Genomic DNA, 25,785 nt, shown 5'->3' on the forward strand with positions numbered 1-25,785 from the left:
TTTTTCTTTCCTTTTTTTAATAAAATTCCCCTCCTTTTCATCCCGTTGTTGAATGTCTGGCCCCTCCAATTCTAACAATTATTTGGAGTTTTGCCGGGCGGTCAAGCGGCAAGGACGAGGCTGAGTGGGTCCCAAGCTCCAAATAAGCACGCCAAGGCGAACCCCTGGAGCATGATGCAGAAGCTCCAAACTGTCCTCTCCAAACGCTTGTGCTTGCTTGCTTGTCCTTGGGTCAGCCTCCAACTTCAACTGGCGAGAGGCAGCACCACCAACCCTCACAGTAGGCCACCATGTCGGCCGATCCTCTTCACGCTCTCGCCAGCGCGGGCAAGGGGGAGAGCACCCGCGGTTTACTGCGCGTGATCATCCTCGCGCTCATTGCTGGCGCCTCAATTGCGAGTCGATTGTTCTCTGTCATTCGTACGTGGCCCTTTTTGGTGATGGTGTAGATGGTTCATCTGGGAACTGGGCTGTGTCTTGGGAGCTCGGCATCACCATAGCTGCGGCCCGAGATACTCCAATTGCCTAGCGCATCTACCATTAAGTCTCAATGGATGCTAATTAATTCTTTTATGAGTGTAGGGTTCGAAAGTATTATTCACGAATGTCCGTATTTTATCCCTACGCGTCCATTGTCCATTGCCTTCGTCGGGACACTAACACTTCACCAGTCGACCCCTGGTTCAACTTCCGCGCTACCAAGTACCTCGTTGCGAACGGCTTCTACAATTTCTGGGATTGGTTCGATGACCGGACATGGCACCCCCTCGGCCGTGTCACGGGAGGCACCCTCTATCCGGGCCTCATGGTGACCAGTGGCGCCATCTACCACGCCCTCCGAACCCTCACGATCCCCGTTGATATCCGGAATATCTGCGTCCTCCTTGCACCCGCCTTCTCGGGCCTTACCGCCATCGCCGCTTACCTCCTTACCAATGAGATGACACCCTCGTCCTCGGCTGGTCTTCTAGCGGCGCTGTTCATGGGCATTGCCCCTGGCTACATTTCCCGTTCCGTCGCTGGCAGCTACGACAACGAGGCCATTGCCATCTTCCTGCTCGTCTTCACCTTCTACCTCTGGATCAAGGCCCTGAAGCAGGGATCCATGCTGTGGGGTGCCCTGTGCGCCCTCTTCTACGGCTACATGGTGGCCTCCTGGGGAGGTTACGCCTTCATCACCTGCCTGCTTCCCCTGCATTCCTTTGTCCTCATCTGCATGGGCCGCTACAGCACTCGCCTGTATGTTGCGTACACGACCTGGTATGCCCTGGGAACACTCGCCAGCATGCAGATTCCCTTCGTTGGTTTCCTGCCGGTCAAGACTAGCGAGCACATGCCCGCGTTGGGTCAGTTGCTAACCCTGCCCCCATATTTTGAAGCTGCGCCTAGTTACTAACACAAGGCAGGCATCTTTGGCTTCCTCCAGCTGCTCGCGTTCCTCGACTATGTCCGTTCCGCCATCCCCAGCCGCCAGTTCCAGACTTTCCTCTGGCTCTTTGCCGGTGGAACCTTCGGCATCGGCCTTCTGGGTCTGGTCATTGCGACCAGCGCCGGTGTTATTGCTCCGTGGAGCGGCCGCTTCTACTCGCTCTGGGATACTGGTTACGCCAAGATCCATATCCCCATCATCGCCTCCGTGTCGGAACACCAGCCGACCGCATGGCCTGCCTTCTTCTTCGACCTCAACATGTTGATCTGGCTGTTCCCCGTTGGTGTTTACCTTTGCTTCCAGCAACTCGCCGATGAGCACGTCTTCATTGTCGTCTATGCTCTGTTCGGTAGCTACTTCGCCGGTGTGATGGTCCGCCTGATGCTCACCCTCACCCCGGTGGTCTGTGTTGCCGCCGCCATTGCCGTCTCGACTCTCCTCGACACCTACCTCAGCACCAAGTCGCCCAAGCCCGAAGAGAGCCAAGCCGCGGAGGCCGCAGAAGGAAAGAAGGGGAAGTCCGGCCTCAAGTCGACAAGCAAGCCTGTGGTGGGGATTTACTCCATCTGGGGCAGGAGCATGATGGTCAGCGCCCTCGCCGTCTACCTTTTGCTGTTTGTTCTGCACTGCACTTGGGTGACGTCGAATGCGTACTCCTCCCCGTCGGTTGTCTTGGCCAGCAGGTTGCCCGATGGAAGCCAGCACATCATCGACGACTACCGTGAGGCGTACCAGTGGCTGCGCCAGAACACTCGCGAGGATGCCAAGATTATGTCGTGGTGGGATTACGGTTACCAGATCGGTGGCATGGCTGACCGCCCGACGCTTGTCGACAACAACACGTGGAACAACACGCACATCGCGACCGTGGGCAAGGCTATGAGCTCGAGCGAGGAGGTCAGCTACCCGATTATGCGCCAACACGAGGTTGACTACGTCCTGGTCGTTTTTGGTGGTCTCCTCGGCTACTCCGGCGACGACATCAACAAGTTCCTGTGGATGGTCCGTATCGCCGAGGGCATCTGGCCCGATGAGGTCAGCGAGCGTTCCTTCTTCACTCCGCGGGGCGAGTACCGCGTGGACGGTGAGGCCACTGAGACCATGAAGAACAGCTTGATGTGAGTATCCCTTAGCAAGCCGCCCCTATCATGCAAGCAGCGCTGACAGTATGAATAGGTACAAGATGTCTTACTACAACTACAACACCCTTTTCCCTCCCGGAAAGGCTGTGGACCGTGTGCGGGGTGTCCACCTTCCCGACGTTGGTCCCACACTCAGCACCATGGAGGAGGCATTTACCAGTGAGAACTGGATCATCCGCATCTACAAGGTCAAGGACCTGGACAACCTTGGCCGTGACCACATGTCGGCGGCGGCGTTTGACCGGGGCCAGAAGAAGAAGAAGGCCACCAAGAAGAGGGGCCCGAGGCTCCTCCGGGTGGAATAAGGGGTTCACTTTAGCAAGGGAGTTTGTGTACAAAGAAAGAAGTATGTTAGAGTTGATTTCCTTTCTTTACTTACAATATATGGACTGGGAAAAGGAACTGGGTTGGCAGTGTACACCACAAGCACGTTGATTGCGCTACATGGTCCTACAGAGCACCCTGACAGTGACCTCGTCCCACGCCCACAACCACCCCGACTGTGAACTTGCCCCCGAATCTGTGTCCGATCGGTGCAACGCCGAGTGAAGATGGGGACTATCGACGACGACGACCAAGCAATACAGACCATGCTTCCATTCCGACAATACAAGCAAGACATGCGAATACAACCCAACCCTGTTATTGATTGCTATTGTGCAACGCTCACACTCCTTACCTCCCATGATCCTCGCCCTCTCATCACCCAACACCTTTTATCCCACCTCGCCCACTTCACCCTCCTCCATCCCATCAACACCAAGAAACGCGTCCCCAAGAGCCGTGCTAGAAACAGTGCAACACCACCACGCTAACCCCTTTTCACACGGCGAGACAAGATGGGCACACGCGTTCCTGCTGAACTGCCTTTGCAGCCTACTTTTTCCGTTCTTCTGCCCTTCCACAATTCCTCCTGGTGTTCTGCTTCATTTCCTTGCCGCCTTTGTTCTCACCACCGCCCTGATTTTGTTTGGTCCATGGATACCGACAGCAGTATGGTCAATGAATTTCGGCTCAGGGGACACAAGATGCATTTCAGCGTGTAAGTTGGTTTTTTGAATTCGATTTTCTTTCTTATTTTGAGCTCTGTCGGGTGAAAATTGCAACAAGAGGGGATAGTTCTTGGTGATGGCATTTCTCAATCTCATGTTTCAAGACCAACACCAGAGGGATCAGCCATTCTTTTTAACAATCCATCGCTAACCACTCCCACTAGAACCAAAGAAGTAGGCTGGGAAGCCGACGACGAGCGCGAGGGCCCCAAGCCCAACCGCGGCGTCAAGAAGCGCTACCGCATCATCCTCGACTTCTCCCGGCGCTCCTCCAAGCGCAAACCCAACCCCAAAACCACCCCCCGCAAAGGCCCCCCTCCCGAGTCGGACTTTGAGTCCGACGACGAGCACGCCGCCGATCGCTACGAAGACGGCACCCCGCGCCCCCTCCAGCACTATTGCTACAACTGCGAGGCGCCCCGCTCCATCCACTACCAGCAGGACCACCCCCTGCGCCGCGGCACCCGCCCCAGCCTCTGCGCCGAATGCCGCGCCGGCCGGTACGCCCGCCTCGCCGCCGCCGAGGACGCCGAGGACTCCCAAGACTCCCAAGACGGCAAACCCCACCCCCACCCCCAGCACCACCACCACGAGCACCGCCCCGCCCCGACAGCAGCAGCAGCAGCAGCAGCAGCAGCAGCAGCCACGACAGCGGCGGCCCTCGAACCCCGCGGCGACGACCGCGAGTGGTGCGCCAAGTGCGGCATCCTGCGCTCCAACCGCTTCCACGACAAGGTGCTGCTGACGGGCGGCGCCGCGCGCCTGCCGCCGTGGAAGGAGGTGTGTGGGCGCTGTGTGGTGGGCATGGTGCGGCGTAAGGAGCGCGCGCGCGCGCTGAGGCGAGAGAGGGGGGATTTTAGGGAGGGGGAGGGGGATTGTAGGGAGGGGGAGGGGGAGGGGGATGGGGATGGGGGGGATGGGGGTCGGTATGACCCGCTGTGGGAGAGCCTTTGGGGGGATTGCCGGAGCCGGCCGTATGGTTTTGGGCGGGGCGAGGTTGGTGGCCGCGAGGGGGGCGGTGGTGTGCCTGTCGCGGGTGGGACTGCGGCGTCGGGGGTGAGAGGTGGATTTGAGCAGGCGGGAGACAAGGAGCGCGGCGGGTCGCCCCTCGCTGCGATTGGTGCCCGTGAGGATGTGTCGCGTTCCTCTTCGGGTGTGAGCACGGCTCCGGAGCCGCCTCGGGCAAACGCCCGGAAGGCCACCGTCGAGAACGCCACGCCGGAAGATGACCGCGTGGGCGTGCGGGGGGGTCGTCAGGTGCGCCAGGGGGCTGGCGAGAACCGGCAGTCCCAGCAACCTGGTCAGCCGACGTATGGGCAGCCAAAGGGCGCCCAGGCTCGCGAGGAGCACCGCTTGGCTACGGCCAACAGCGCCTTGGGATGTGTCGAAACACCCAAGGGGGGGCGAGAGCTCCGTGATTGCTTCCGGCCTCCGCACCTGGACGAGTACTTCAAGGAGAAAGTTCGGCCCAAGCCGAAGCCTCACGACCCTCGCGACAAGCCCATGCCACCCCCGGCCCCGTCCGCCGCCTCCAGCTCCCAGCAGTACCAGGCGCCCCACGAGACGCGGGAGTACTTCCAGCTCCCCAATCCGATGAAGCCACTCGAACCCGGCAAAAAGCCCACGACCACCGAGCCCAAGCAGCGCCGCGACCAGGGCAACCTTCGCGACGAGCGCCACCCGACCCGCCACGGCCACCGGCAGCGCGCGTCCGTGTCGTCCATGAAATCCCCCATGCCCACAGCCGCCGAGCCGGTCTACTTCAAGGGCCATGTCCCCGCCAAAGTCCAGGTGCAGCAGCCGAAACCGACTTCCTCGACCAACCCGTTCCGTAACCGCCGCAAGTCTGAGCCCAAAGCCGAACCCAAGCAGGATGTCCGCTTTGAACAGCAGCAACAGCAGCAAAAGCAGTGCCACTACAAGCAGGCGCGGGAGCAGGAGCAGTCGCAACAGCAACAGCAACAGCGGGAGCAGCACCAGCAGGAACAACAAGCCCCCCCTCCCCGACCCATGGGCATCTCCGACATGTACTGGTCCTCGGCGCACGGCCAGGCCGAACAAACCTACGCGGCAGCCGCCTTCTTCTTCCCCAGCACAGCACCTGCGCACGACGGTGGTGTCACCGAAGATGCGGCCGGCTCCCACCGCTCAACCGCCGCTGGTAGCGCCAATAGCAGCCAGAACGACAACAATGGCAGCAGCAATAACGGCAATGGTGACAACAATACCCGCCGCCACCGCCACCGCCGCCCCGCCGAGAACACCGCGGAGCATGCCACAGAGCATACCGCCGCCGGCGCCATGCCCGACTTCGGCCACGTCTTCCGCGCGTCGATGGGCCACACGGCCGCTGCCGCAGAGGCAAATGCGGCGGATTTCGATGGCGATGATAACCAAATTTGGGAGGTTGATTCAGATGAGGCGGAGGAGATTGAGGAGGTGCGGGCGCGGATGTTTTGTTGAGGTGTGGTGGTGGCCGTACAGTGTGCCCTCCCTCCCTACACGCCATGGCCTTGACAAAGATAACGCATCAAAGTCCTCTCGACAACCGCGCTCTTGGCCGGCTGGCGCGAGGCTTTCCGGCTGTAGTGGAACGCCGCCTTGGTTCTCGTTGGCTTTTGGGGTGGAGGATGGGATGATGATGATGAGATGACGATGAGACGATGATGATGAGATGATGAATGAGGTTAGGGGATGGGTAAAGGTTATTATGGGGGAGGGGTGAGGGATGGTTGATGGTTGATGGTGTTGGTGGGTTTGTTGACGGTGGGGTTGTTTATTCGGCTGGTTGGGGATTTGGGGAAGTTGTTTGGGAGGAAAAGGGGGAGTGTGGAGAGGGAGCCGTTGCTTGTTTTCTGCGCTCGAGAGGTTTTCTCTCGGCTTTACTAAACCAGCATCAGTACGTGCGATGCCGTATCTGCAAGGTGTCGGGCCTTTACAGCACGAGAGAGGCTGTAGTTTGTTTTGTTTTATTTGTTTCTACGACAGGACTCAAGAGGAGGATCGCGAGCGGTAATTACACGGCAACTGCTCGCTGCAAGATCCTCGGAGAGCAGTCGATAGTCAAGGTTAGATCAGGTACATGATCACAAAACAAGTCTGATCTTGATGGATTTCTTCATGTTGATGTGTATTGTATATGGATGTCTTCCCCATTTACACTGACGCCTAGATCGCTAATCCCAACCCCCCCTACCCCCAAACAACGTTTTGCGTCCCAAGACAAACAGACAACTAATCAAGGAAAATCCAAGGTGAACAATCCCCCACCGCCCCATGACATCCGTCATCCCAGACCATTAGCTGTCGAAGCAGTCGAGCGCCGCAACAACTCGCTGCTGCAACTCTCAACTAGGCACGTCTCCGTCAGCGCCATGCTTTTTTGTCTTCGCCGTCTGTCTGTCTGTAAAATGTGTTTAATCGCACAATTGACCCTCTCCTCTAGTCCCCCTCTGGCTCCGAGATAGAAATGAGGAAAGAAATATAGAATATCGAGACGCGGAGATCAGAGTCGCAGTGGCGTCCAGACGCCTCGCTCCCAGAAATATGACGCATGACAAGGACAGTGCTGGTGTCTATAAAAATGGCGGAAAAAACCTGGATGAAGATGCGTGGCGGTACATGTGATGTGGTACATGATAAAAAAAAAACGACTCAAAGCAAAAACAACTCAGACTCACTCACGCACGCCTACCCCCTCCGCGCCGCCCTCAGCAGCTCCAGCGTACTCGGCGACGCATGACGAAACGTCGGCACGGTGCGCGTCCCCGGCACATACGAGCTCCAAGGCGTCTGGGTCGCCGACTCCTCACCCAGCGTAACCCCAGGCGCGGGACTGACCCTGCGGATGCCGAGGGCGCGGCAGGCCTCGAGGCGGCGGAGCTCAAAGTCGCGGGAGCGCTGGCGCTCGCGGTCGGCGCCGACGCCGCCGCGCATGCGCTCGTCGACGTCGTGGTTGGCCTCCTCCATCTTGAGGTCGTGCTCGCTCAGCCCGCGCATCTTGCGCTCCGTCTTGACGCACACCTCGTCCAGCTTGCCGGCCACGGCCGCGGGGGCAAATTCCGGCCTGCGCGGCGCCCCGCCGCTCACCGCCCGCGGGCTGGCGCTGCCGCCCCACCCGCACCGGAAGACGAACTCGGCCCGGACGGATTTGTCTGGGGTCTGCCAAACCGATACGCGGTCGCCGTCGTGCAGGGCCATCCAGTAGGTGGAGGGACTGTCAGGCTTTTTTGGGTTGTCCGAGGGTAGGCGGACGCCGTTGATGTAGATGCCCATGGTTGCCTTGGTCGAGATGTAGAAGCGGAAGGAGTCCTCGTCGGGCTCCGAGGCGCGGTTCCATGGCCGGAAGTTCCTGGCTGGATCGTAATTTTCTTTCCACAGCAGGATTCGGAAAGCAAACTTTGGGACTGTGACGTCGTCTTTGTTCGCATAGGACCGGGTGTTCTCCATGGCTCGTCCCCATGAGACCATGGATTCGGTGATCATGATGGATATCCCAGTGAGGGCAGATCCTGGCGCTGATTGGAGGCATGCAACTACTGGCCTCCCCGGATCGGACTGCATGGGCATGATGAGCATTGGCCCGGGGTCATCCATTGTCGGGGGTGTGGCTGGAACGGTTGCATCCGGACCGGCGGTGGAAGGTATGACACCGTACTCGACCCCGTTGCGAGCGTCCTTGGAAGAACCGCGGCGCTCACAGTTGACCGCTGGGAAGTATTTCATGGCCAGATCCCATAATGGTGTTTTGCCCGGGCCAAATTCCTCATCCCTTGCCGAGGCGGCCATCTTGAACGCGTCAAGCTGCAGCTGGGTCATCTCGGGATAACCGAGGTGCCATGTCCTCCTGTCTTGGGCCGACCAGTAGGTAGATTTGTGGACCGGGTTGTCGATCTGCCGCCCGGACTGTGCCCGGAGAATGGACGGCATTTGGGCAAGCAGTTCGTACTCGCTATCCTCAACGACCCTGTTGACCGAGAGCTTCGCCGAGGCATCAGACCGGATCCTCTTGAGGCCGCGTCTATCCTCTGCAAAAGGCATGTCGTCTTCCTCGCTCGTGTCAAACGAAGGCTTCCGCTTGCTCGAGTTCAGATCGCCAGTCGTGTAGGAACGGAGGAGTGAGCCGGCGCCCGATTTCATATTAAGATTCTCGAGAATTGACTCGGCCCCTCCAAGGCTTTGTGACGCCACGTCGAACGTCATATTGTTGAGCTCATCGACCGACCGGCTCTGGCCAGCGGAAATTACCGAGGCACGCAACCCCCCTGATAAGGGCTGTGATTTTTGGGATTTTTGCCTGGGGGTCAGGTGGTCTTCGGACTCGAAGCTGTCCTTGATTTCCGTCTCGTTGCCGAGAATTTCTGTTGTGCCGTTTGACCCAAAGCTCCCCGGCGATAATGGTAGATTCAGCCGATTTGGCGTAACGGCGCCGGAGCTCCTGACGGCGGAGGGGTTGACTTCGCCGAAAAGCCGTTGCGGGTGGTTATCCGGGCCGAACGTGTAGTTCTCCTTTTCAGATTCGTATCCGAGCAGGCGGTTCGCGTCAAAATCCACATCTTCGTCGTCCGAGATTTCATCGTCGCTCGGCACACGGAGTTCTCGACACTCTTCCAGACTCCGTTCCGTGTCATCCAGGCTCAACTGAGAAGTATTGAAGTGTAGCTGCTCCTCTACAATCTCCTCGAATGATTGCGCGACGGTCGTGAAGGAGCCGGAAATCCATACATGATTTTGTAGTGTTTCCACCGTGGCCCTGGTCTCGGGCTTCCGGTCGAGCATGTGACGCAAAAAGTCAATGCCTTCCTCCGAGATATCCGCCTCAAGGAGTGGCGAGATGTCTAGCGGCTTGGTCATGATCTGATGAAGAAGCTCAGAGTGACTGGCACCGTTCTTGGCTGGGAATGGTGGCTTCTTTGTCAGGGCATAGAAGAGAACGCCGCCCAATGACCAGATGTCAACGGCGTGGTCGTATCTCTGCCCTGTGGCGGGGCGGAGTCGGCGGTTGCGCGGATGGCGGCGGCCACGATCGTCGTACTCGGCGTACTCGGAGTACACCTCGGGCGCACAGTAGAGAAGCGTCCCGCAAAAGGTCCGGAGGAACGTTTGTTCGTTGTCGACCATCTTGGACAGCCCAAAGTCCGTGAGCTTCACTACGAACGGATCGAGCGAGTCGACGAGGATATTGTCGGGCTTCACGTCTCGGTGGGTGATGTTCATGTCGTGCAAGTACCCGAGCGCATCTAACAGCTGCCTCGCCATCGTTTTCGTGGCGGTTTCTGACAATGGGCCGTTGTCGGCGATTAACCTGCCCAGATCGCCGCCGTTTACGAATTCCATGATAATGATGAGAAGCCTGTCATCCCAGTCGAGGTGTTCGATGTATTCCACAATATTTGGCTGCCAAGATGTGAGCAAGGTTTCGATCTATCCCGCTGGGAAAGGGGCTAGGTTGGCGTACATGCTTGATCTTCCGCATGATGTTCATCTCGTTTTCTACCTTCTGGTCCAGAACGCCGTTCTTCATGAATTTCCGCTTATCGAGTTCCTTCGCGGCGAAAGGTTGACCAGTGAGCCTCCGTGTGACTTTATGTACGGTGGCGAAGGCGCCTCTGCCAATCTCGCAGATCCGGTTGTACTTGTTTGACCCAGTCCACGGCTTCGGGATTCCTTCGGCGCGAGCACGTTTTCCTTGCTTTCCGCCCACTTGAGCTCGAAGAGCTGTAACAGCGCCATTCCCGTTCCGAGTTGGGGCGGGGAGTTGCCTTGCAACGGGGGACTTGAAGATGTCAACCTATCTCGTCAGCACCAAGATGGTTTTTCAAACCGGGGAGAAGGGGACGCTGGGACTTACGTGCCCTCCTGGCCCAGGCACGATCGTTTCGTTGGCATCGTAAGCGAGCTGTGCCTGGTTTGCCAGATACGCATCCAAGTTGCGCTTATAAGCCTCCTCACAAGGACCATCACGGATGGGAATTCGAACTAAAAAGGTGATGTCTCGGCCCGGTTCGTGCATGAGGATCTTGACTTTGGATCCGCTCTCCAGCGTCCTCATGGTCTCGGCCCGTGAGCCGTCTCTCTTCTTTAATAGGGTCTCGTCGACTACGGTCCCATTTGTTGACTTATCCTCCAACATAAGCACCGCCCATTCGTTCAGATAGATGCGGAAGTGTATTTTGCTCAGCCGTCGGTGGGGGTCGTTCCGGAGGCAGATATCACAACAATTAGGGTTCCTCCCGAACGTGAACCCAAGCGAGGGGTCCTTGACCTGTGACGAAAACCGCAGGGCTATGTGGTGCTCCCCAACGTCGGATTGGACCCCAGCAAAATTTCGTGAGCCGTCTTCTCGTGAGTAATCCACCTTGAGATCGTCCACCTCTTCCCTCCCCACCATATGCTGTGGTGTCTCGGTGGCGATCCGCCTCACTTCCTGGCGCGCGGGTTCGGAGTAGGGTAGGAGGAGACATATTATGTCTGATATGTCTTCATCTGAGAAGCCAGAGGGTTGCTGGCCTAACCGCTCGGCGTCGACAACGGTCTGGGTAGCTATGTGCGGGGTCAGCCAAGACGACGACGGCAATAACAACAAGATAAAACAGCGGCATCGCAAATAAACAAGGCGCGCTGGGGCAACATGGGCGTACCCTGGGTAGGCTGCTGCGATTCCCTGTAGGAATCCATCGGGAGGGGGAGCCGCGGTGTGACACCCTCGTACGAAGTGGATGTTTGCCACTTAGTGATAGCGACGAGCAACGCGACGCTCGAGGTCCGCGGCGGGGGACCGGCGACACTGGCGGTCGAAAGCGATCGAGTTCGGGCGACACGGCGCGTCTTTTCGCATCGGAGGCGGGAGCTTGTGGAGTCGCGGGCGCCAAGGTCGAAGCCTGTTCGGACGAAGCTGGACGCGACCAAGTACCAGAAAGCGGGTCGGATTTCTCGAGGTTGAGGGGTGCGATAAACAAGACAGCGGATCCTGGAATGAGCGAGGCGAGGTGGCCGGATGAGATGGTTGAGGCGGGCAAACTGTGGCGACGAGTAGGTAGTGAATTGGTGAGTTGAGCAGTGAATGGTAAGAGGGAGATAGCAGCAGTCGTGGTGGTGGTGGTTGTGGTGGGCGGTGGTCGCTGGTTGCTAGGGGAGCAGCGAAACGGAAGCTTTACCGGTCACCGGTCAGCGGCCGCTCAGAACAGCCTTGGAGGATCTTGGTGGCTTTCCATGCACGTCACGCGGGAACAAAAAAACCGTTCAGCGATCAAGAACGTGATGCGGCATTCTGGAGAATTCTCTGAGTCCACGCAGTCACGGTTGGCAGGTGGAAAATGGGAAAATGGGACCACCAGACACGTCCATCACCAGGACGAGTCTGCCTCGAGTCTCCAAATCCCGAATTCCAGCTTTGTCAGACAGCGCTGCAGCCATGTTTGGATGGATGGCCAGTGGCCCCTGGTTGCTCAGCACACGCGCTGCAGGAGCACGGGTCTCCTGTCCATTCGTCTGAATCGGTGCAGGGTTTTGACTGGCTGCCCCTCCCTTCGCCTCGGTAAATGCATTTATCCTTCCCGGAACTAGGCGATAAGCGTCGTAGCGTCTCTTCGCTTCCCAGGCGGACGGGTTTTGGGGAAGTCTTGAACCAGGCAAGCCAGGGCAAAGGAAAGCCGGCTGGATCCCGGAGCCAGTCCTTGACAGAAGGAAATATTGGTGGTGGCGGGCCTCACAGGCTCGAGATAGGCTCTCGCAGCCAGTCGGCCTGCCCATTTGTCGATTTTGTCGTCATTTGTGCGGGTCCGGCATAAGCAGAAACAGCAAAAAGCAACCAGAGGAGCGAATTGATTCCGTCTGGGGGACGACTGGGGAACGTTGACAGGGACTCGGCATCGAGCCTAATTCGGCGTCTGTTCGTCCTGAATCCGGGGCAGTTCCCAACGAGGTCGAGAGTTGGAAAATTCGAGAAGTGGGGTTGATAGGCGTATTCTCTCTTGCCAGCCTGCCAGCCTGGGAGTTGTGGATGAACGTACTTTTTCTCAGCGTCAAGAGGAATTGGCAGATCGCAGTGAGTGCAACCCGCTTTTTCAACCTGCATGCAGTTACGGCATGCGAGAGCTGCATTTGGATGCACTCTGTTTGTTTGTTTTCTTGGAGCTACCAATCACTCGAGGGGCCCTCTTTTCTTAATCCCAGGAAAAACAAGGAAGGGAGAAAGGAGAATATACAGACAGAGATGGGTGAATGGGCAAGGTGGGCTCGGTGGGATAAAAAGAGAAGAAACAATGGATAAGAAAATCTAACTAGGTAGGTAGTCGGGCTTTGTTGTACGAACATCCTCCCACCCTTCCTTCTAACAACATCAGGCGAATAAAGTGGGCGGAGACAAAACCAGGCCTGGACGGTTGGTTTTGTTCTCCAGCTCCCCACGAACTGCCATCTGATACAAACGCAGATCCGGGGCGCTCCCGTCGCAGGGGAAAGCGGACCCGATTGTGGCACAGCGTTCGGGAACGCAAGGCCCAGATCGGTCTTGAAGGAACTTGGTAATTCCTCAGAGCAGCCACGCTGACTGAGAGCTCTCCCGCCATGGGAATCTTGGGGGGTTGCATGTGATAGTTAGCGTACACCGCCTGATAGCAAACCATGACTGACCCCCACACCACGTTGCCTTCAGGGATGGAGGGGGCCGGTCATTCAGACACAACGGGCTGACATCAAGAAAGAAGGTGGGATGTGACGTAACCCATCTTTTCGCTAATTTTTGTGCCTGCGTCGCTGCAGGTTCAATTCGATACACTTTGCTGTTATGCATGCATACCTATCTGTACACTTATGAAATGAAATGCTTGGGTGTCTTCTCTACTGTAGATCGAACGTTCAGCTGAGCTAGTTATCCATCTTGCCATCTCCCGGTTTTCCTCGGAGTTGCAGATGCATAACTCATGGCTGCAGGGTCAAAGGGGCCTCCAGGGGACACGGCGGCCCTCCCGCAAACTTAATGATTTAAGGTTGGGTACAAATGAAACTGCAAACCAACAATTTCAACACAAAAAGTGGCACGACAAGTCCTCACTGGAGTCCGACATTCCGTGCTCCACTGCGACGATGCCCAGACGGATACGCGGACACACCCACTCTGCGCCGCCACGCCAATTGTCTCATCCAGCTCGTATTGCAGCCCGGATCTCCCCGTTGCAACCGCGCGCCCAGAATCACCTCCTCGCAGGCGCTTGAGAAGACTCAGGGAAGTCACAATACGCGGCCCTGATCACGAGAGATTGCTACAATGTGACCGCAGAGGACACCAATTCTTAGCGCTTCCCACCGTTCGGTCCGGGGGGTCAGCGGGTCTGGGGGGTTTCAGGTCAAGCTGGCTGCCGCTCAACCGGAGGCTGTTTGCGGGAAAATAAGCAGGGCCCTGCGTGTGCTTGTGTTGATGCTTGCGTGTTCGCAGCAAAATGCGGTGGGCTGCGCCATGCCGGAGGTGGCGGCGTCTCGACCACAGACGCCAGGACGATCGGAGGCCCTACCGGCTGTTCCCTGACGTGGTTCTTTTTTTTTTTTCAGGACAGCCAGGGTTTCAATCGCCGATAGGTGGTTAGCGTTCGAGACGTCTTCCGTCATCCAAGCATCTTGGGCGTCGGGTGGCCAATCATGACCTGCACGCAACGCCAAGCGTCGCTGACGGACATCAGTGGATCTCACAATCAAACAGCCAGCTTCGCCGGCATGACGACGAGCAAGTTGAGAAGAGTGCGGTGGTGAGAGGGACGTAGTTATGGAATACATCCAGGAATCCTTGCTTTGGGCTGCAACCAGCCTCCCAGCGCGTGCAGCCAAGCGGTTCGAACAGCCATGATGTAGTGTAAAAGGGTGGGTGGGCATGACACGGTGGCAGATGTGCCACCGGCCGATCGGAGCACTAACGAACGTTAGTCGATCTCAGTTGATGTGCTGTTTGAGAACGACATGTGGAAGACCGTCGAGACAGTCTCTTCGTCAAGGTCTTCAAAGAGGTTCAGGAAACCGAAAATTCTGGGGGTCCCGCAATATTCGCATCAAAGATCCCATCGATAAATTTACTTGGACCCTTGGAAGATCTCGGTGGATCAGAGAAATAGACGAATGATTCGGAATGACATAGGTACCTTGGATTGCCAAGTCGAGGAGGGCGAGTCGCCGGCGCAATCACAGCAGCAGGGTGCATCTCGCCATCCCCGGGAACTAATATGTACCTCGAGACCTAATCGAATAGCTCGGGATTTCGGACAGTAACTAAAAGTATCTTGGCCTAGCTTTTGCCCGATAACTCAAATACGAGAGGCGCCCTGCAGCCAGCCCCGTCTCGCCTGTCCTTTTCTGTATCTTTCTGTCCGTTCTGTCGCTTCTGTCTCTTCTGCAACCAGCCCTGCTTTTCCAGGTTCCCCTCTGACGTTGGCACACTCCAGCCGATTGGCAGGCATTCCAGGTTTCTTCAACCGATTGTAGCGGTACGTACCTCGCTGTCCCAGCACAACCCCGGAAGGCCCGGCTACCAGAAACGGAAGTCGAGACAACCTGGAACCCACGAAGTACGCAGCTCAAACCGCTTGGTACGATAGCGGAAAAGGCATATTATCCAAACGACCGAGCGGAAGGGCAAAGCGTCAGAGTTGGTTTCCTTTTATCTCTTTCCTTTCTTTTCCGTCCCCGCCACGTTTTTTGCCTTCCACATTCCTCTCGTTTTGTCGTTGTTGAAGCGTCCTGTGAGTGCTTTGCTTGCTTGTTCAAAAATACCGGACCCGGCGGCAAGCTCCATGACGAGGGTATGCTGCCGAGACTCACCGTCGATTCGCACCATCAAGTGGGCTCCCGGGCTCTTGCGCTCGCTTCCCCAGCAAACACCGCCGCCGTCTTGGACGAGTCTGGTTTTGCCGAGTGCTAACTGACGCAATTGCAACCACCGAAGTAGGCCTTTGCGAATTGCTGTTCTTCAGCGACGACCCTCGTTTTCGAGAACAAAACAGAACAAAACCCCCTACATCGACGGAACCAGACCAAAACCTAGCTTCGGTCTTTGTCCCGGATCTCCCGCATCTCCCGCAACTTCAGACGACCTAGTCCGGATGGAGCGGCTGGCGGCGCAAGAGTGACGGACTTGAAAATCGGGTCTTTGCCGCAGACGAAAGAGCTTGGATGACTAGTCTTCTGACGTCTCGACCAACTGAAACCTGTGGTGCCTTTTTGCCTCCACCTCAACCTCTTCCTTTTCGCATACATCTCTGGCGGACCAACTGTTTTTGTGTGTCCAGTGCTGTCTACCTACCTGTACATACCTGTAGCTGTGCAGGACGGCATCACCCCTCAGCACCAAGCACCACGCACCGTGCTTCCTGCCAAGTCGCCCAATTTCTGGACGGAGCACCGGAACCCCACCATGGGTCGGAATCGAGGTATGTGGCATTTCCGTCTCATCAACACCTGGATTGCAGGTCGGCAGGCGCTGGCACGCAGAGTCCCGCTACCGGGGCAATCAACCCATCGTGTTTGCAGAGGGCTGTGTGTGTCTGCACATCAACACGAGGTAGAAATATTTCGGTGAATGATAAGCGTGCGCCCGTGCTGGGACCATGCAATAATCCTGGCCGATTTGCTGACAACCGCCGCGTCATAAAGTCCTCTCATTTATTGCCCAGTTCTCGGCACCTCATCGGGATTCAAAGACCCCGACTCCTGCATCATCGCCCAAAAGCAGCTCCTTCCACAATCGTTCGTTTTCAAAACAATCACAGCCACACGTGCGCACCGATTCCACTGTTTCCGCTCCGGCCAGCACACAGCGAGATCCCGCCAGTGACCCGCCGTCGGCTTCATCAGCCGCGACTACACCACCGTCCGACGACGCCGAGCATGCCGCCTCGCCGACCTCAGTAAATAATTCCACATCATCAAGTCCCACTAGGAGGTCAAGGAGAGGGTCGCGACCCCTGTCTATGGTCCAGACCTACCAACCGCCCGTCATGGCTGTCAACGAGCAAACCCTCCCCGAACTGCAGCCCATCTTCACGCTGTTAAATAGCCACTCGAACAAGTTGTACCAGGAGGGCTACTTTTTGAAATTGGAAGACCAGGACATCCGTAAGTGATACTTCTGCACCTATCACGATTGCTGTTACTAATTTTGGTTATAGGAGGGAACCCGAACTCCGATCGGACATGGACCGAATGCTTCGCTCAATTAGTGGGCACGGTGTTGTCGCTTTGGGATGCCGCTGAACTGGATGCAGCGGGAGAGGATGGGGAAGTGCTGCCAAAGTTCATCAACCTAACCGATGCATCCATCAAAATGGTAGCGTGGCTTTATTCTCCAAGTCAGATTAGTGCACTAGGTGTCTAACTAGGCTTACAGATCGAAGCTCTCCCGACAAAGACTAATGACGAGCAGCCGCTCCAAAACATCCTGAGCATAAGCACTGCCGGTCGCAACCGATACCTGCTTCACTTCAACTCCCACCATTCACTAATCCAATGGACCTCGGGGATACGGCTCGCCATGTATGAGCATTCCACACTCCAGGAAGCCTACACCGGCGCCTTGGTCGCGGGCAAGGGGAAGACACTGAACAACATCAACATCATTATGGAACGGGCGAGGCAGCCGATCCAAGAATGGGTGCGTGTGAGATTTGGCGCAGGTGTTCCGTGGAAGCGGTGTTACTGTGTCATTGAACCTCCAAGTGAAAAGGAATATCAAAAGGCTCAAAAGGAACACAAGAAGCGCTCTCCCTATGACAGGTCTCACGGCCCTGTGCTAAAGGGTGAAGTCCGGTTCTTCGACACTAAGAAGGAAGCCGACAAAAAGAAGAAAAATCAGCGGCCGATCGCGTCCATCACCGATGCCTACTCTGCCTACGCCATCTACCCACAGGCGAAGGAGCTAATTGACTCGTCAACACTCTTGAAGGTAGAGGGCAACATCACGATCCACACCGAACCGGTATCGGCCACCGAGGGATTTGTCTTCGTTATGCCCGAGACCCCCCCTGCCGTGTCCGGCTTCGAGGTCCTCCTCCGCTTCCTGTTTCCGATATGGGACACCTTTGCCTTGTATGGCCGGCCGGGCCGATTGGTGGCTACCACCCTTGACACACGCTCACTGATGTTTGCGATGCCAAAGAACCGAAGATATGGCTATCTCGAGCTTTTGGATGTGACCGGATTGATAAACACCGACTCGAGCGCCACCTGGTCGGAACGAGAGTGGCGCAAGAGGCTCAAGGACCTGACAAGCCAGCGGATGTCCGCTATGGAGGATGCAGCTGAAGGCCATAGCCGGAGCACGAGCCGACACAGCAAGCGGCTGAGTTACGGGAACCAAAACTCGGCAGCCCGACCGAAAGTAGGCTTTGCGGACGATGGTGGCTCCGCCCGATCATCCCGATCCATGTCGGTGACGCGTCCAGGTATGCGCAACGACTCGGCTCCTCCTGATCCGAATCGGGAGCGGGCACCGTCAGCAATGGCCGGACATTCTAGGCACTCCCGCCACATCTCCGATACACAACTTGGCGACGTCCCTCCTAGCCTTAGTCTCGACAGCTCTCCGACGGGCCAGCCTGTACTTCGCAGCGGGCCCGACCGTGTCCGAGCCTTTGCTACCGACTTGACCTCGACGCCCGAGAGGATGAGTTCCGAGGACGATAGCCCGATAAGAGGGCCAACAGCCGGTAATTTTGAGGGCATGAAGCCCATGCAGTCGCCCGAACCAGTCCAGGCGCCCCCAGCGTTTGCTCATGGCGCAGGTTCCCGCCCGCAGCAGAAGCCCACCCCATCTCCAGAGATGCGCCGAGCAACCAACCGTTTGTCAAACACTACCCTATCCCAGCTCGCCAGGGCTTCCGGCCTCGGCCCCGAGGCTTTTTCTGATGACCGCAATGAACTGCATTACGGAAGCGAGAGTGCTGGTCCTGGACCAAATATCACCGACCGACGAGGTCTAGCGGTACAGCCACAAACCAGCGCCAACGCCATGGGGATGAATGCTAATGTCAATGGATCTCGTGAAGTTCTAACGTCCCCTACCACTGCCTATCCACCCCGCGACGCTTCCGCGCCACCACCGCCGCTTCGGGATCCGGCCCGGAAACGCTCAAACTCACCCCTCAGGGGCCCACCATCAAACCCTGTTGGTAATCCTCCCCCATCCTTCCGCCCTGGCCCCCCGGGCGGTCGCCGCACCCCGCCACCCGGTCCGAACCAACACCAGCCATTCTCTCCCCCCGAGGGTTCGCCGCCCATCAACAGGAAGCCTCTTCCCGTCAGGACAACCAGTCTATCCCGTGACCGCCACGACGCAATCTCTCCTATCTCCTCGCAGCCGTCCCCCAGGTTCCCGCCTCCCGCGTCCGGACCCCAATTTAGGCCGATGAACGACTTCACCCCCCCGGTTTCGGTCAATACCCGGTACCACCAAAATGGCCAGAGGAGCGCAGGCGACCGCCAAGACGACGCGTCTTCTACAGCCAGTCCGGACTATGCAAGCACACGCCGCTCTATTGATACCCAAGAGTCCATTGATCGGCCCCGTGCTGGTGTGCTCAAGGTCGTTGGTGATGGAGGTGATGGCTCGGGAAAGGCCGCTACGGATCAGGAATATGACATTCCCGAGATTAATTTTGGGCGAACACTCAACTACAGCGCGCCCATTCTCCCACGCGACAAGCCGTCTCCTAAGGAGACACGTCCCTCTCCTTCTACATCCGATCGGAAGTCCCCTGGTCTCGCAGGCCCATTTGCCTCCACCCACCAACAATCGGAAGATAATGTTCGCCGGAGTGTCGTCTGGCCGGGTCCTTCTGCCGGATCGTCATCGTCGGATAACCTCACATCACTCCAACAGTCTCTTCAACCACGAACGTCGCCCGTTCCCCAATACGCACACCAACGCGTCCCGTCAACGAATACCCTGACCGACTACAAAACTTCACATTCTCGACACAGCTCGGCCGATCTGCTCTCCTCTGGGCGCCCACTTAGCCAGTCGCACTCACGCCATAGTTCGATGGAATTGCTGTCCGGCGGCCGGCCGGCTAGCCGTGGTGCGGGGGCGGCCCTATCCGGGGGCGAGCCGCACAAGCGATCTGGCAGTCGAGGGGGCCTCCTGCATTCTCGTAACAGCTCGGCCGACCTTCTCGCCTCCGGGCGCCCCAACAGTCAGGGAACCGCAGCTGCCTTGTCAGCGGGCGAGCTGTCTTCGTCTCTCTCGGCACGAGAGCAAGAGCATGTCGCACGGGTCACAGGTAGCCCCTTGATCGCCTTTGCTGGTAGTAAGGGACCGTCGCAAACGCAAGCCGGCCTCGTCGGTGCGATTGACGCCAGAGAGCGCGAGAGAGCGCAAATGAGGCAGGGATTCGGCGGGCACGCAGTTGCGCAAGCCATCGACCAAAGACATCGGGAGCAGGGCCATGCCCAGCGAGCGGCACAGGCTGCGTACGCCCAACATCAGGCGCAGTTCGCCGCCCAGCAGGGCCTAGCCCGCCCACAAACACCTGGCAACATGAACATGATGATGGGGGGTCCTATGTCCCCTCCCTACGGCCAGCAGGGCCAGCCCCGCCCCCAGACTCCTGGCAGCATGATGATGGGCGGCCCCATGTCGCCGTACGGCGGTCATGGTCAGCCCCGTCCTCAAACCCCCGGCAGCATGATGATGGGTGGTGGTATGCAGCCTCGCCCGCAAACGCCGGGGACCAGAAACATGATGATGGATGGCGGCGCCCCGTCGGCATATGCCCCTAGCATGGCCGGCATGAACACCCGCAGCATGAGCCCCGGCCCTAACATGATGAGCCCCCCGGGGCGCTACGGGCAGGGACCACCACAACAACGGCCTCCGATGGGGCCTCCCGGGGCGTCATACGGCGGTGGTCCTCCGGGACACGGCGGGTGGCACGGGGGCAGCATGCCGCCTCGACAGGGTCCCCAGGGGCCCATGATGTCGCCGCCTAACATGGGCTTCGGCATGCAAGGAGGGCGTTCACAATCACCGTACCAACTGCCGCCCCAAAATCAATATGCGCCCCCCGGGACGCCTGGGGGTCCTCGACCGGGAACTCCGGGGACGCCAGGCCGAATGCAGTACCAAGGCCAGGCCTTTTAGAAGGGGGCCAAGGTCAAGGATCTAAAAGAGAAGTTTGAATTTGTCTCGGAGAATATGGGGGGGAAACTATGAACCAGGAGTTGGATGCTAAAATGAGACCGAACTTAAGAGACGAGCGCACGCGGCGGTGATGTTGATGCGGAATAGGGGGCTGGCTTTCCTTCCTGTCTTGGGGCAGAACTGGATAGATGGCGACGGAGTTGAGGATTTGATCTAGACCACTGCTCGAGCGGCATTTCCTTGAAGTTACGTTGGAAGCTTTGCGGGGCTGGATATGCCCCGTATATCTTTGAATTGTGTTTTGTTTGATCTTAGATTCGCGCGGTAGATGAGCCGGCGATATCAGACTGTCGGCACGGGGGGTTTTCTGAATCTTGTTTTATATTGTAACTACCTACTTACAAGTTGCGCTTTTGTTGTTTTGTGTTTTAGATTGGTTGCATAGTTGGCCGAGGATCTAGCATAGCATAGCAAATTCAGCGTGGCGGGGGTTCTGTTGATGTTACAAGTCTATTTCCTCAACCTGTGCTCTCTTTAGTTCTCTATCTCGTTCGAGCTTGAGCTTAGCTGGGTGAGGTGGCGTCATTCGTCGCAAGAATCCACATCACACGCCAACAAATCCCCCGAACCCACCCCATTGGCAGCGGACTCTCCAGGCCCTCGGGTCGAATGATAAGATACCACCGACCTACCCAACCCACGACCTACCCAGCCAAGCTCCCCCTCTATCCGCCCAATACATTCAACACATTCACAAAGTACTTCCGACAACCCTTTTTCGAATGCTGTCCGCCAGCGCTACGGCCCATCAGGTCGCGCGCGCGCCGCTGGAATGAGAAGATTAGCTGTCCGATTGCCAACCCAAGCTTCACATGCACGATTGCGGCGAACGATCGCTGTCTCGCCCCATGTCTCGTCCGCTCGATCGACGGCGTCATGGTGCAGCCGCCCACGATGGCCGAAAGACGAGGTGCTGCCGCCGCAGAAACGCCAGATATCCCTGACGACGCCGCTGTCACAAGACCTATCATCATCAATCCCACCCACGGAGTCGTCATCACTGGTCCCGCCCACGGACCCATCACCGATCACGTATCCACCCCTGGATGAAGACGGCAAACTCGACCCGTCCGTCTTCTTGAACCTCCCCTTCCGCTTCGACACGGGCATCGCCCTCTTTGCGAAGCGCACGCCGCGCCCGTTCCCCCCGCCGTATCTCTCCCCGCCGTCGGGCTCGTTCAGCGACCCGCTCAGCACCCACGACCGGAGCAGGGACCGGCGCAGGGCGTATGTCGATGGCCACCTGATACAGGGGTATACTAACGGCGATGATGCCGTGTTCGCGAGCGACTACTTCATCTGCGCCAATGACGGCGTGGGCGCGTGGAGTGCGCGGCCGAGGGGCCATGCCGGGTAACTAGACCCCTTCGTGCTTATCACTCACCTGCTGAGTTGGTAGGGTGTTAGGGAGTGTGTCGTGCTAATCGACAACCAATTCACAGACTATGGGCACGGCTAATCCTCCACTTCTGGGCAACCGCCGTGTTCGAAGACGCCGCCCGCCAGGGTGCCTCCTACCGGCCCGACCCGGTCGGCGACTTGCAGCGCGCATACGAGCAGACCATCGAGGCGACGGGCCCGCCCAACGACTGGCAGGGCACGACGACAGTAGCCGGCGCGCAGCTGCACTACCGCCGCATCACCAAATCCCCAACCCCCGGCGACAACCCCGCCAACGACGCAGACCCAGCCCCCAACCCAGACACAAACGAGCAAGGACAAGATACCTTCGAACCCATCCTCCACGTCACCAACCTCGGCGACTCCCAAGTCATGGTGATCCGCCCCTCCACCCGACAGACAATATACAAATCCACCGAACAGTGGCACTGGTTCGACTGCCCGCGGCAGCTGGGCACCAACAGCCCGGACACGCCGCGCGGGAGCGCCGTCGTCGACCAGGTCGCCTTGCGCGAGGGCGACGTCGTGCTGGCCATGTCGGATGGGGTGATTGATAACCTGTGGGCGCATGAGATTGTGGCGACGGTGTGTGATGCGTTGGAGAGGTGGAGGGCGGGTGGGGGAAGGGTCGTAGCTGCTGCTGCTGATGAGGATGGGGCGGGGGTGGGTCTGCCTGGTGTTGGGGATGTTGATGATAGTGGTATGGGCTTCGTGGCGGAGGAGTTGAAGGAGGCGGCGAGGGTCATTGCGGTGGATCCGTTTGCTGAGAGCCCTTTTATGGAGCATGCCATTGAGGAGGGGCTGGCTAGTGGCGGAGGTGAGTGACAACTGGCCCTTTGGTTTTGTTTACTTTGGGTTTTGGGGACTCGGGCTAACTAGGTTGGTGTAGGCAAGCTGGACGATATCAGCGTTGTGGCTGCGATTTGTAAGAGGAATGGCTCGGGGTGAACACAAGGAGAGAATGGTAAAGAGGTGTTAATGGCCGGTCACCTAAGTAATATGGTAGGTATTGCTGGCATTGAAAACGGGTCGACAGGCCGCTAGGGTGGCATTGCCATCCTTTCCTTCCACAACGTCGGAAATCCAAGCCTGTCATCCTTTACAAACCGTCATCGTCAAGATTGCCACCCTGTTTCTCCTACACCCCTCCTTTCCCATCATCACATCCCAAAAGGAATCTGGTAACCTAGGCTATAAAGGCAATCTGAAGGGCTGCCCGCTTAGATACCAGGGTTGCACCCTGGCTAAGCTGGATCTGGAGTGCAAGGAGAATTCGGTCTGCTCTTGCGGTCGACAGGTTGAGAATTTCCTCTCCGGTCCTCGAGCAGTTCGGGATTATAGCCCCGTCCTTATATCTAGCAGCGGATGGACAACGGATCGGGTATTCCTCGTCCGAATTTCCGCATTTCTGATCCGATATTCGACGGATGAGAGTTGGTGAGCGATACTTCGGACCCGGTGGCGGGATCGCCGGCTCCTACGACTTTCTCTTCTTTGCTGGTTACTGATCTGGTCGAGTCGGTTGGTGATGTTCTGGAGCTAGTCGGTGATTGTAGTGAGCTGTTGGCCAACTTGGACAGGGCCAATATTAGCAATTAAAGGAAGTTCAGTTCTCAGGTCAGTTAGAGCTGATGCTATAGTGTGGAAATCGGGCTGTTGGACGTCCATGATGGATTGATTGATGGTGTGTATGTTTAGCTGCCTAATGAGAAGTTGTATTTTGGTTAAGATTCGGAGCTGGGAGTTTCATCATTGAAGGTGGGGTGAGCTTCGAGTAGACTCTCGCTACCCAGAGGATGAATCATCGATTCATACCTAGGAAGCCGCTCCCGGCCACCAGCGGCAAGGTCCACCATCTCTGAAACCGTCAAGTAAGGCGCGAGTTGTCTTCGAATCGCCAGATCTTTCGTTGGTCCATCTCATACAGCGTGGCGCGCAGCTTGATGGCGCTTTCCAGACCCCGGTTCATAGTTAACAGTCAGTTCGAAACAAGCAGGGGGCGAGCGGCTGGACGAAAGCTTGGCCTGCGGGAGCTGCAGCATTGGTGGGGCACACCTTCTGGAAATTTTTCGGCTTCAACAACTCAACAACACCGTGGGAGGTGATCGATCTTCTCATCACCACCCAAACAACCCATTCATTTCCGCCGACAAAAACTCCACCATTATCCCACCACAAAAACCCGGAATCTAAAGCGCAACCAAAACTCATTCACCTCTCCCCCCAACCCCCCAACCAGCTCAACCCGGCCTTAACGGCCCCCGCCTGCCTTCAAAATGGGCAAGCGCACGAAGCAGTACAAGAAGCTCATGCGCTCCTTCGAGCAGCTCGGCTTCCGCCAGCCCTACCAGCTGCTCATGACCAGCGACGTCGTCCTCGACACCACCAAGCTCGACCTGGTCAGCCTGTTTGAGAAGACGCTGTCGACGAAGGGGGTGAAACCCATGATTACGCAGTGCTGTATTGTACGTTTTTTTTTATCCATCCTCCTCGTCCTGTGATTGTGGGGGTTTGGTTGGTATTGATAGGTACTGATGTGTTGTGACAGAGAGCGCTGTATGCGAAGAATGTGGGGCCGAATCGTGATCAGAATGTGGCTGCTGCTATTGAGAGGGCAAAGACGTTTGAGAGGCGGCGGTGCGGTCATCTGATGGACCAGGACGCGCTGCCGGAACGGGAGTGCATGCTCTCGGTTGTGGATCCGAAGGGGAAAGGGGAGAACAAGTTTCGATATGTGGTGGTGACGCAGGATGAGTTGCTGGTATGTTTGTTTATCCTTCCTGGGTTTTCTTTTGTTGTCGATCCGTGGCTGACATTGGGGGTGTAGAGGGATAGGTTACGGTCGGTGGTGCCTACGCCGCTCATGTATGTGCGGAGGAGCGTCATGGTAAGTTTGGAGCTGTTTGCATGCATGTGGTAGTTGTGACTAACGAGTCCGCCAGATCTTGGAGCCCATGTCTTCATCGTCGGCACGGGTTAGGGAACGGGAAGAACGCGTCAAGTACGTCCTCCCTTGCAACTAACTATTTTCAGGTGGGGACACAACTAACAAGCGGCACAGGTTCTTGGAGGGCATCGTGAGGCAGCCCCGGAAGAGAAAGAGGGGCGAAGACGAATCCGGTGAAGAGCAATCCGGCAGTGAAGACGAGGGTGAGGGTGGGCGTGACGAAGGTGCCGCCCGCCCCGGGGAAATCGGTGGGGAGGAAAAGCAAAAGAAGAAGAAAAAGCAGTACGGCCGCAAACAACCTAATCCACTAGCGGTCAAGAAGACGAAGAAGGCGTCGGAGGCAGACCAAAGGCCCAGGAAACCGGCAACGCCCGCAGAAGAGGCCCCGACAGAGACGAAAGCCAAGAGGAAGAGACGCAAGAAAGCCAACGGTGCTCAGGGCGGTGGTGAGGGCGGTGGCGAGGGCGGTGTTACTGAACAAGCGGTACAGGCGGCGCCAGCCCCTGTTGAGGCTGCGGAAGCGTAAGCTTGCGATGGAAATCGAGATATCCCGGCGTTATGGACGACATGGGCCGGACCTGTAAAAGGGTTTGTTTAATAATAAAATTAGCTCCATGATTTCTCCGGCAGGAGGC

The 25,785-nt window shown here is 57.5% G+C and overlaps 7 protein-coding genes across 7 annotated transcripts; 5 read left to right on the plus strand and 2 right to left on the minus strand.

The window, feature by feature from the left end:
- The first annotated feature begins 43 nt into the window (after positions 1–43).
- F5144DRAFT_568253 (Oligosaccharyl transferase STT3 subunit-domain-containing protein) lies at positions 44–3,229 on the plus strand. The gene is made up of 5 exons (XM_066788640.1): positions 44–420; positions 583–606; positions 672–1,346; positions 1,407–2,547; positions 2,606–3,229. The coding sequence occupies exons 1-5, from the start codon at positions 291–293 to the stop codon at positions 2,874–2,876; spliced, it is 2,241 nt and encodes a 746-aa protein (XP_066644958.1). The 5' UTR covers positions 44–290; the 3' UTR covers positions 2,877–3,229.
- A 370-nt stretch (positions 3,230–3,599) lies between these two features.
- Positions 3,600–6,086, plus strand: F5144DRAFT_546748 (uncharacterized protein; the record flags this gene model as incomplete). Its single annotated transcript, XM_066787432.1, has 3 exons — positions 3,600–3,613; positions 3,788–4,403; positions 4,569–6,086. 3 exons carry the CDS (start codon positions 3,600–3,602, stop codon positions 6,084–6,086), a joined length of 2,148 nt encoding a protein of 715 aa, XP_066644959.1.
- A 1,227-nt stretch (positions 6,087–7,313) lies between these two features.
- Positions 7,314–11,300, minus strand: F5144DRAFT_487300 (uncharacterized protein; the record flags this gene model as incomplete). The annotated part of the gene is made up of 4 exons (XM_066785602.1): positions 7,314–10,019; positions 10,081–10,413; positions 10,474–11,165; positions 11,264–11,300. 4 exons carry the CDS (start codon positions 11,298–11,300, stop codon positions 7,314–7,316), a joined length of 3,768 nt encoding a protein of 1,255 aa, XP_066644960.1.
- Positions 11,301–15,647: 4,347 nt separating this feature from the next.
- F5144DRAFT_546750 (uncharacterized protein) lies at positions 15,648–16,047 on the minus strand (the record flags this gene model as incomplete). The annotated part of the gene is made up of 3 exons (XM_066787433.1): positions 15,648–15,877; positions 15,920–15,925; positions 15,969–16,047. The coding sequence occupies 3 exons, from the start codon at positions 16,045–16,047 to the stop codon at positions 15,648–15,650; spliced, it is 315 nt and encodes a 104-aa protein (XP_066644961.1).
- A 556-nt stretch (positions 16,048–16,603) lies between these two features.
- On the plus strand, positions 16,604–20,742 carry F5144DRAFT_591741 (uncharacterized protein; the record flags this gene model as incomplete). Its single annotated transcript, XM_066790302.1, has 3 exons — positions 16,604–16,721; positions 16,775–16,932; positions 16,993–20,742. 3 exons carry the CDS (start codon positions 16,604–16,606, stop codon positions 20,740–20,742), a joined length of 4,026 nt encoding a protein of 1,341 aa, XP_066644962.1.
- Positions 20,743–21,696: 954 nt separating this feature from the next.
- Positions 21,697–23,151, plus strand: F5144DRAFT_486442 (uncharacterized protein; the record flags this gene model as incomplete). The annotated part of the gene is made up of 4 exons (XM_066785549.1): positions 21,697–21,805; positions 21,855–22,155; positions 22,245–23,020; positions 23,093–23,151. 4 exons carry the CDS (start codon positions 21,697–21,699, stop codon positions 23,149–23,151), a joined length of 1,245 nt encoding a protein of 414 aa, XP_066644963.1.
- A 1,328-nt stretch (positions 23,152–24,479) lies between these two features.
- On the plus strand, positions 24,480–25,676 carry F5144DRAFT_546753 (Fcf1-domain-containing protein; the record flags this gene model as incomplete). Its single annotated transcript, XM_066787434.1, has 5 exons — positions 24,480–24,668; positions 24,752–24,964; positions 25,031–25,090; positions 25,146–25,204; positions 25,265–25,676. 5 exons carry the CDS (start codon positions 24,480–24,482, stop codon positions 25,674–25,676), a joined length of 933 nt encoding a protein of 310 aa, XP_066644964.1.
- Between the last annotated feature and the right edge of the window lie 109 nt (positions 25,677–25,785).

The sequence above is a fragment of the Chaetomium tenue genome, assembly GCF_020726465.1.
Source record: "Chaetomium tenue strain MPI-SDFR-AT-0079 chromosome Unknown F5144scaffold_3, whole genome shotgun sequence".
NCBI lineage: Eukaryota > Fungi > Ascomycota > Sordariomycetes > Sordariales > Chaetomiaceae > Chaetomium > Chaetomium tenue.

Bases quoted from the DNA above. Each gene is read 5' to 3' on its own strand.
- F5144DRAFT_568253 (XM_066788640.1), top strand. From the start codon at position 291: ATGTCGGCCGATCCTCTTCACGCTCTCGCCAGCGCGGGCAAGGGGGAG. The intron at 607-671 runs GTCCGTATTTTA...ACACTTCACCAG, and splicing joins CGAAAGTATTATTCACGAAT to TCGACCCCTGGTTCAACTTC. The intron at 1,347-1,406 runs GTCAGTTGCTAA...AACACAAGGCAG, and splicing joins CGAGCACATGCCCGCGTTGG to GCATCTTTGGCTTCCTCCAG.